The sequence below is a fragment of the Cebus imitator genome, unplaced genomic scaffold (assembly GCF_001604975.1).
Source record: "Cebus imitator isolate Cc_AM_T3 unplaced genomic scaffold, Cebus_imitator-1.0 Scaffold338, whole genome shotgun sequence".
Classification (NCBI taxonomy): Eukaryota; Metazoa; Chordata; class Mammalia; order Primates; family Cebidae; genus Cebus; species Cebus imitator.
The window spans coordinates 278630-288711 of NW_016107653.1; the positions used below are offsets into that span (position 1 = coordinate 278630).

The following is a 10082-nucleotide window of genomic DNA, read 5'->3' on the forward strand; positions in this document are numbered from 1 at the left end:
GGAGGTTGCAGTGGGCCGAAATCGCACCATTGCACTCCAGCCTGGGTAAGAAGAGCACAACTCCATCTCAAAAAAGCCTCAGCCTTCTCAGCAGTACCAAAAAAGCCTCATTTTTCTAAGCTGAAATGCTGTCATATGCTTAGAGGAAACCTCACAGCCAGAAGACTTGCCAATCAAATTATTTTCTTTTTACCTGTGGAAAAGGAGATTAACTTCACATCCATGTGAGTCCAATGTACAACCCCCAAGGATGCTCTAGGAGGCTCCAGGAAGTGCCCAGCTGGCTCAAAATAGAAATCCAGAAGTCTGCTGGGCACGTGCAGCCTTTTAAGCCACTGCTCAGACAGCAGGTCCCAACTGTGGGAGGCTAGAATGTTCTTAGCAGTGAAAAGAGCCCAGGAGTTGGAGCTAGGTGGCCGGTCCTTCTGCCTCTCTCAGCCTCAGTTTCCCCATCTGTGGGGGGCCTCGGGCTGTGGTAGTGGTAAAGTCCTGCTGCAGCTTCGGTGGCTTCCACAGACTGGAACACATGACAGCATTTTTAACAAAACGCCATTAAAAAATTAATTTGGCTTATATAAGTAATACATGTGCCCTGTAGAAAATTTGGAGAATAAAGTATACAGAAGGAAATCACCTGTTACCCCACCGCCCACAGTGACTACTGTTCTTTGGGGTTTTTCCATACATACTCTGTGTGGGATCTCAGAGCACAAGCTGTTTTATAACCTGCTTCTGCACTGAGCTGTTCTCAGCATGTCACCACCTCACTAGGTTCCTCACACTGTCGTCCCTGTCTGCACAGGACCCCAGAGGAGGGGTGGGGCTGCAACCACCTCTTCAGTGTCAGCAAATCTCCCTTACAGTTTCCCTGTTTTCAGTAATTGTATCTGCTATTTCTGTATGGCAATGGGACTTGAAGAAGTGGGCTGTTTTGCCCCCCAGGGGGTATTGGTCAATGTCTAGACATTTTTGATTGTCACAAGTGGGGGAAGCGAGGACTACTGCATGCAGCAGGTGGACGCCAGCGCTGCTGCTGGATGGCCCCCACCAGAGTTGTCTGGCCCAAGTGTCAGGAGCACTGCTGTGGAAACCTGCCGTAGACTCATTCCCTAGCTGGGAAGTCCCTGAGTGACAGGAGGAAAGCTGAGGTAAGGCGTGGTGTAGCCAGACTGCCCTTCAGGGAGGTGTTTCCAACGCCCAGGACGTCTTCCAGCATCCCTGCCACCCCCAGATACTGTCCTCTGCTGCCCATGTTTCACAGTGCTTTCAAGGAGAATTAAACTTGCCTGTTCAAGTCTCCAGAGTTGGAGGAAGAGGAAGGCTGTCTAGACTGTGGTTGGAGGTTCCGTGGAACTAGTGGCCCCAGCAGGCAGACCCGCCACTCATCTACTCAGGGGAGTGTATATGAAGCCCTGCCTGGTTCCCCAAAAGAATTAATGCAGCAAGGTAAAATATGGGAGGCACAGGGAAGAGAGTGGGCCCAGGAGAGTTGGGGGTCCAGGCCCTGTGGGTGCCACAGGCCAGCCAAGGCACCACCTACCTTCAGAGTTTACTGCTTCAGAAAGAAGTTGTCCTGAGCCAGGTCCAGCCCTCGGCCTTCCAGGGCAGTAATGTTAGGCCTGCACGGGGTGATTAGCAGTTCCATTTGTTTGCCCACTGGTGGTACTAGGAGTGCCCCAGTCTAAAGCCTGCATGGGAAAAGGGGAACGTTGAAACACAAGTGGCGGGCCTGCGTGGCCATGCGCTCAGCCCTGTGTTCACCTTGGAGTTGGGGCCACATCACCCCAGCGATGGTCGGGCTGGAGGGCTGGCTCTGCCCACACCATGGTGAGGGGGACTGAGCCAGCAGGAGGGCTTGCAGCTGGAGCAGCTGTTGAGCAGGAGGGAGGGCAGCACTGATGGGGTCCCCTGGGGGCGGAGCACAGACAGGCCTAGAGACCCCTGCCTCACTGAGGGGTGCCATGTCCCTGGCCTGGCCCATGCCACATTCCGATGGTGCCACACACCAAGCTGCTCGCAGGGAGCCTCAGCTGGTGACACAGCAAGACAGGAGGGCTTCAGTGGCCAGGTCCCCACTGGGTCTGTGTCCCTCACTGCCCTCAGCCTCCCCTTTCCGGAGGGGCTTACTTCCTGTGCTCACCTTTGGCTTCTCATCCCAGCCCTTCTCCCGAGACTCCAGACTGTACGGCCCTGCCCAGGCCTTCCTAGCTAAAGGCTAAGCCAGAAACTGGTCCCTGGTCAGCCAGGGAAGGCCCAGTCCATGGCCCAAAAGATGGATGCAGAAGTGCCCCCAGCCTTCTGCATGAGAGGACGTGCCTCCTGTGTGCCTAGCCTACACTCCAAGTCAACCCTGCTCTTAGGGCCCCTCAGGCGCCCAGCCCAGCTGCTGTCCTGCTAATGCCAGCCTGGAGGGCCCTCTAAGACAGCCATTGTGGCAGATTCGAGGATGCACCCCACTGCTGTTCCTGAGCCCCAGTGTCTAGGTTGACAGGCTCCTCACGTCCCAAGAAGGTGAGAGCCTAGTGATCCACACTTGTAGTGTCCAGGGATGAGGGGTGGGGCGGGGGTTGCCCTGGCCAGCAGGTGGCAGCACAGGCTGCATCCTCAGAGCTTAGGAGCTGGAAGATGGGAAGCAGGATTCCTAGCCTCTGGCTGGCTCACCCGTCCGCCTCCATTCCCTGAGCTGGCTGAGCCCCTCAGGTTGCCCCACCATGGTAGGAACTCTGAGCCAGAGGCTGGGCAGGGATGGCGGCAACTGGCAACTGTAGTGGGAGGGGATTGCATCCGGGACCAGGGAGACCAAGCTCTAGACAGTCCAACCCTCTTCTGCCCCAGGGTCCCTACCTTGTGGTCCCACATTGAGACCAAGGGGCTGGACACTCAGAGGCCCCTGAAGAGGAGGCTGGCAGTGAAGGGGGTACCAGTGGCTCCCCAAGGCTGATAGTGGGTCTTGAGGGCTAAGCCCAAGGGCCAGGGGCCGGGGAGCTCTTCAGCCTGAAGGCGGATGCTGGGAGGGAAGGAGGCAGGGAGAAACTAGAGTATGTGTTGGGGAGATAGGAGGGACACAGGGAGCTGCCTGGCTCTGATGATGATGATGCTTGGAAGGCTGGAAGAGGAACCCATTTGCAGGAATCAGAAAGCTCTCAAGTTTCTGGGCTCAACCTCTCACCCCCACTATCCCTACCTACCCCCCCCCGACCCTGCAGGATGGGGGCCACGAGCCAAGGAATGGGGTGTTTTTTATAAGGCCTGAGGAACATGCCAGGTTCCACACCCAGGCCTGAATGCCCTCAGATGCTAAGGCCTGGAGCTCCTCCCTCACTGCCCTCAATGTTCCTGGTAGACAGGAGGGAAGGGGCTCATGGACTAGGTGGGGCAGGCAGAACACAGTGGCTACCTGCTGGCTACTGTCCCGTCTCACAGAAGGCGAGGCCCACAGCAGGCCCAGAACTCACTTCTGGGGCCTGGCTGCTGCCCCCTGGGAAAGGAGAGGCACCACTCAGACATGCAGGCAGGCCAAAACCCTAGTTTATTTCAGCATCAGCAGTATCTTAGCCATCAAAAAAATAAACTCTACCAAGGGTGACGAAGTCTCTACAGCAAGGCTAAGGGCTCGCCAGGCGGCGAACATCAGGGGTGCATGGTGGGCACTGCCCAGGCAATAAGTTAGGAAGCAGCAGGGCTGGTGTCGGGTGTGTGCCGGGCTTCACTTCTGGGCAGGCATGAGGTCGTCGATGGCCTGGCCCTGTTCCAGCCGCTGCTCCATCTCGATGAGCAGCTTCACTCCATCCACCACCATCTGCACCAGCTCCACCTCGGAGAAGCCCAGGCGGTCAGCGTTGGAGACGTCGAAGACCCCGCCCACTGCAGCTGTGTCCACACCGCCTGGGGAGACAGGAGGTCAGGGGGAGGAAACAGCTGCCCGAGGGCCAGCAGGAAGCCCACAGCACCTGCCCTGCTCACCTGTGCCTCGCTTCTGAAGTCGCAGCCGCTTAAGCACCTCCGAGAATTTCTCGTGCTTGCCCAAGTGAGGCAGCTTAATATGCACACCTGCCCGCAGCCCTGTGCCCAAGTTGGATGGGCAGGTGAGGATGTAGCCCAAGTGAGGGTTCCACATGAACTCATAGTTCTTAGACTTGAAAAGTGTTTCAATCTGCAGAGAAGAGGGTGTGAGTGGGCAGGCCTGCCTGAGACCACCACAGGCCCCAAGTCCCGGAAATCCCCCAGGGGGACAGATGGGGTACCCACATCCCTGCCTGGGCCCTGGGATCTGGACCTGCCCCATCCCTGGCACCTGGGTGAGGCCGGTGCAGAAGCGGGTGAACACTTCCTTCATGTTGCCCCCCTTCTGCATGGAGATGACCCGAAGGTGGTCCTCCTCGTTGACCCACACCAGGAAGGTCTTATTGTCATTGTGCCTGCGGGAGGGCTGATCTCAGGGCATATCCAGAAAAAAGCCCCAGGCCGTCCAGACCACAGGAACTTCCCAAGTCCCCGAGTTACTGCTCTCAACCGTGCCCAGGAGTAGGGGCTGTTGCCAAGACTCCACCACCAACACGGAGCAGGCGGGGAACGGAAAGCCTCAGAGAGCAGGAGAACCCGCGCTACCATCATGTGCTGTGGTCTGAGATGGGGCGGGGCCAGGGACCGCCAGGACAACCCTGCCCGCCCCGCACAGTGGGGGTAGGAGCCCCACGTAGAAGCTTCTGCGTCACCAGCCCCTGGTAGAATCCCAGCAGCGAAGGAAAGAGAAGAGAAAACAAGGAGCTCCAGCTCCCGAGGGGCGTGGGGGACAGACGCCAGCGAGCCCCGCCCCCGCCTCGCATGGAGGGAGGAGTCCCTACCGCCCGGTCCCTTAACGCACCTGCGGCCAAGGTCACCTATGTGGAGGGCGGGGCGGCAACGAAGCCAGACTCGGAGCACGGCCCCTCCCTCCTCCTCGCTGCGAGCGAGACGGAAAAGGGAGGACGCCGCAGGAGGTCGCAAAGGGATACGCACCAGATGCCGCGGGCGTCTGGCCAGTCGCGGGCCATGCCCGAGGCTAGCAGCAGGGGCGACACGGGCTTGTCAAAGAGGAAGTGGTCGTCGATGAGCTGCTGCTGCTCCGCCTCCGTCATGCTCTTGAGCGCGTAGTATCGGCCAGCCAGGTCGCCGTCCAGGCTGGACAGGGCTGCGGGGGGCGCGCTCAGGACGCTCGGCTCCCGCGCCCGCCCCTCAACCCTCATCGCGAACCCGCCCGCCCCAGGGGACGTCAGAGTCCCCCACCCGCCCGGGTTTGCGCGCCTCCAGTCCTCACGGGCCGGGCGACGGTCCCAGGCGGTGACCCCACGCCAGGACGCGCCCTCCCTGGGCCCCAGGCCGCTGTGGACGCGGGGCTGGGCTGCCGGCCCCTCGGTCCCTCCGGGAAACTGAACCCGGACTCGCGCAGATAAGAGCGCGGCGGCGGCGACCGCTCCCGGGCGGCTGGTAAACAAGCGGGCGGGGACCGCGCCGGGACGGGACGCGGCCGCCGCCGACCCTCGGCCCGCCCGGCTCCTACCTTCCACCGCGAGCTTCTCGATGGCACGGCGCTCCCCGCGGCTGCAGTGCGGCGGGAGGCAGAAGCCGCGGATGCTGCGGCCCGTGCGCACCCGCGAACTCAGCACATAGTTGGGGTCCAGGTCGTCGCCGCCCTGGGGGCCAGACGAGAATGAGCGACGGGAGACCCCGGAAACACGGCTCGCCCCGCCCGCGCGCCCGCCGGCCGCTCCGCACCTGCAGGTTGTCAGGGTTGAGGTCGGTCTTGTGCTCATCGCTGGGCTTGTAGCCGCCATGCCGGTCCTCGATGATGGGGTCGAAGAGATCCTTGAACACTTCGTAGGACTCCTCGTCGCCCGCCACGCAGCCCACGGTCATGATGTATGGGTGGCCTGGGAGAGGGGGTGCGGGACGGGGGCAGTGACGTCACTGCCGGGCCCGAGCGCGCTGCTGAGGACCCTACGGCTGCGCGCGGGGAGGGGGCGCCGGGACCCCGACCCCAGAGGGCGCGTACCCGGGTTGTCCACGCCTGTCTGGATGACGTCGTCCAGCGTGAAGCCGCTCGGCGTGCTCTTGGCGCGCAGCTCCGCGTACAGCTCGGGGGTCAGCACCTTAGCCATGTGGTTGTTGTGGCTGCTCAGGTCGGGGAACTCGTCCTCGGCCGGGAAGCGCAGCTTCAGCGTGTTGTGGCTGTTGGAGAACGGCATGGCGGCTGCGGGCTGCAGGGAGACGCGGGGTCAGCGGGGACGGGCGCGCCGGGCTTCCCGGACTCCCACGAACGACTCAGGGCCCCGCCGCCGGGCCCCCCGGCGCCCCCGGGACGCAGCCAAGGTTAGCGGGGTCCACAGCGCGCGCGGGGAGCGCCACCGTTGCCGGGGACCCCCGGCCGGTCCGGCGCGCGCTCCAGGCGGCGCGCCCCGAGCGCGTGACGCCGCAGCACCCGCGCCCCCCCTTTGTACGCAGCGCCCCTCGCCCCGGCACGGACGCCCCCGGCCCTCGGGCCCACTCACCTGGCGTCCGTGCGGGGGCGGGGACGGGATCGCTCCGTCGGTCGGCAGCTCTGGGCGCGGCGCAGGCGAACAGCGGCAGCTACGCGCTCCCGCGGCTCTTAAGGGGCGCAACGCGGGCCGCCCATTGGCGGCTATTTATAGCCCATTCATTCCATTGGCCCGCGCCACGGGGTGGTGCCGCCGCTTTGTCCGCCGCCCGCAGCCCCCAACACCCCCCGGCCGCCCACCCGAGCCGTCCCCTCGCCGGGACCCCGCGCAGCCTGCCCAGCGCCGGCCCAAGACCTCGAGGCCGAAACCTCAGGTCCTTAGCTATCTGTATCCCCTCGCGCGCCCTGCCTCTGAGCGGGAAACGGAGGCTGGAGAGCCTCCGGGCACCCGAGGACGCTCGGATTCGTCCGCATCCTCGCGCCTGCCCGCCTCGTCCAGCCAGCCCCCGCGGCGGCGGCGGCGAGGGGCCGGGCGGAAGCGTTCAGGGCTTCCGCAGCAGGTGCTGCCCGCACGCCACGCCCGGCCCGTTCGAGCTGGCCTGGAGCCGCCGACCTTCCTCAAGGTGCCCTCAGGCATCTCCTGGGCGATCTTGGTGCAAAGCGAAGGCACGCGGAAGGCGCAGTCTGGCTGCGGCCCAGCGCGGGGGCACCGCGGTGCCCTGACCTTGGACAAGTCCTGGGGCTCCGGGGGATGCGGGGCAGAAACCACTGGGACACTGTGGCCTTAAGAGACCGCCGGCAAGTGCAGCCTCAGAGTTTCCAGACCCCAACCCTCGGCCCTCTTCGCAGGGGACAAGTTCACTCGACCCCCAAAGGCAGTCTCCAGAGACTTCAGGCAAGGATGGGAGGAAATGCTAATAAACAATAAGCAGAGGTACGATTTAAAAAACTCACCTCACGAATAACCAGAATCACGCAAATTAAACAGTGACTCCACCTGTCTCTACCCTCAACACTCCCAGATCGACCCCAGCCAGTGCTGGCTATGAGCTGGAATGCAGGGAGACAGGCATGCACATGCTGCCTGCAACTTGAATTGCTGCATGCTTTTTGCAAGGTAATTTGGCAGAATCTGTTAAAGTTAAAAATGTTCGAACTCTGTGACCCAGCAATCCCACTTCTAGGAATGCAGCCCTTAGGAGGGATGTCTCAGTTCTCTCCATTAATGGACCAGGAGATGTGTGAAGGGAAAAACAAACACGTCTGGATACCCGCCGATGCCCATCAGGCGGGACTGGCTAAGGGTGGGGAGGCATCTGCCTGCTGTGGAGTATTATGCAGCTGTTAAGAGGGGGAAGTGGAGCATGTGGGGTTAATATCTATCAAGGACCCTCATATGTTGCTCTGTGACTAAAGCCAGGAAGGGGGGAACCCTTATCCGTGGGTGTATTTGACAAAAACTCCTCCAGCAATGGCACAGTGAGCACCTGCCCAGTGCCAGCCGCTGGGGATACAGCAGGCAGCAAGGTGCACAGTGCCTGCTGCTGGAGGAAGACTGGCCATGAGCCAGCAGCCCAGCAAACCAGATGACATTAGGAGATCAGTGCTGCTGGGGTTGGGGGGACATGGCACAGCAGTTCCAGGCATAAGAGACCCTGAATAGGTGCCTCTGAGGAGAAGGCACCAGAGCCAAGGCGCAAAGGCAGGGGAAGCCTGTCCACCTCTGCCTGTATGAGCATCAGTGTCGGGCCCTGCCTCATCCCCGTGGTCACTGCGGAGGAGACACATGCCTCCTCCCTGCTTGGCCATGGGGCTCTGCCCCATCCCCGTGGTCACTGAAGAGGAGACACATGCCTCTTCCCTGCTTGGCATGCTTTGTCCTGTTCCAAGTCAGCCTTTTTTAGACTAATAAAACCAACCCATGTAAAAAGGCAAATGGCCCCTCTGGGCTGGCCAGACAGCAGGTGTCCCTTAAGCCTGGAATTCCTGCTCTCTGTGCCCCTGCAGCCTCTTTCCCCAATTTTAGACATTTCTGCAGCTGCCCACCCCCCACCCCACAAAGCCTGAAGGGCTTAAGTTTCTGTTTCTAGAAGGGAGAGCTGCAGCCCCTGGAGGCTGACTTGGGGCAGGGAGGGACTTGAGGGGACACTCAGGACTTCCTCTGTCTTCAGCATCTGCAGCTTCTCAGGCCACCCCTCCCTTCTCTCACCCTCCTGGCAGAGAGCCTAACCTGCTTCCCCAGACCCCCATGGGAAAGGACCCCTTTTGCCCTTCCCACCACAGTCAAGGTCAGAACTGCAGAGGTGAGGTCTGGAGAGCAGGACTGCCTATGGCAAGCAGTGAGCCGGGCCCTGGGGTGGGTCCGGTCGGGGGCTCCTGGCAACCCTCAGCCTTCTGAGGTGGGTGTGTTTGTCCCCACTGTGCAGACAGAAGATTGTTTTATTTTTGTTTTTATTCTGTTGAGACGGGTCTCGCTGTGCTGCCCAGCTGGTCTCAGTGTGCAGACAGATCAGAAGTTGGGTGACAGAAGTGTCCAGTCATAGGCCCAGTACTCCCACCACCCTCGCAGAGTGCCAGCCCTGTGCCAGCTGCCTGGGGCCGACCAACAGGGCAGAGGCCAGGCAGCTGTGATGGGGCAGCAGCAGCAGTTGAGACCCAAGTGTCAGGGTGAGACCCCCCAGGCAGGGGCTGATTGGGAGCCTTAGTGGCCCCCAGAGCAAGGGCACAAGGGGAGGGTCTGGAAGGTGCCGGCCTCCCCCCAGCTCACCTGCCCCATCGGCAGACCCCTGCTTTCCCGAGGGCCCAAGGAGCTGAAGGCTGGTGATGTTACCAGGCCAGTGTTTGGCCCAGGTTCCTCAGAAATCACACCTGGCTACACATGAACCACTGGGCCTAGAGGGGGCTTCAAAGGAGGCCCAGGCCTCTTATTTGCAGAACATGACACGGCTCGGGGGCCTTCCTTGGAGTCTGCTCCCAGAGCGAAGCACAGGCAGCACTGCCTCCTCCAACTGCCCTGCCCCTGAGTTCTGCAGAACCCGAAGAGGAAGTGGGCTGAGGTCAGGAGAGGGGCAGGGGCTGACGGGGTCACAGAGCACAATGGGGCAGGAGACTGGGCTGGTCAGAGAGGGTGGTCCCTGCCAGGGGTGTGACAGAGCAGCCTCCCCTGTGGGCATCCTTCCTGCCTGTTCCCACCTTTCTTCAGATCGGCCATTCATTCTCTGAAGCCAGTTTACTGGCTTTAATTCTTAATGCATTAAGAGACGGTGTCTTGCTATGTTGCCCAGGGGGAACTCCAACTCCTGGCCTCAAGCAGTCCTCCCTTCTCAGCCTCCTCAGTGCTGAGCTACTGGCTTCAAATCCTAATCCCACTTTGACCTCACTGGCTGTGATGTTAGGCAAGTTACTTAACCTCTCTGAGTTTCTGTTTCTCCATCTATAAACTATTCCCTCCCTCATAGGATCCAGGAGAGAATTCAGTGAAATGACACAGCTGGGCATATGTGGCATCAGCCCTTGTGGGGAGCCCCAGTACAAACTGTGCAGGGAATCATCAGCTGAGGTAGGGGCGTTCGTTCTGCTTGATGACTCAGGCTGGGGACTGGGGCAGGCGCAGATGGAGCAGATGGGC

General features: G+C 61.1%; 1 protein-coding gene across 1 annotated transcript; it reads right to left on the reverse strand.

Moving 5' to 3' along the window:
• Positions 1–3510: 3510 nt before the first annotated feature.
• On the reverse strand, positions 3511–6613 carry CKB (creatine kinase B). Its single transcript, XM_017505323.2, has 8 exons — positions 6528–6613; positions 6032–6236; positions 5755–5909; positions 5540–5672; positions 4999–5170; positions 4295–4418; positions 3964–4153; positions 3511–3885 (listed from the first exon to the last, which is right to left on the reverse strand). Exons 2-8 carry the CDS (start codon positions 6222–6224, stop codon positions 3707–3709), a joined length of 1146 nt encoding a protein of 381 aa, XP_017360812.1. The 5' UTR covers positions 6225–6236; positions 6528–6613; the 3' UTR covers positions 3511–3706.
• Between the last annotated feature and the right edge of the window lie 3469 nt (positions 6614–10082).

Bases quoted from the DNA above. Each gene is read 5' to 3' on its own strand.
- CKB (XM_017505323.2), bottom strand. From the start codon at position 6,224: ATGCCGTTCTCCAACAGCCACAACACGCTGAAGCTGCGCTTCCCGGCC. The intron at 5,910-6,031 runs GTACGCGCCCTC...CCCCTCTCCCAG, and splicing joins GACAGGCGTGGACAACCCGG to GCCACCCATACATCATGACC. The intron at 4,154-4,294 runs GTGCCAGGGATG...TCTTCTCTGCAG, and splicing joins TCTGCACCGGCCTCACCCAG to ATTGAAACACTTTTCAAGTC.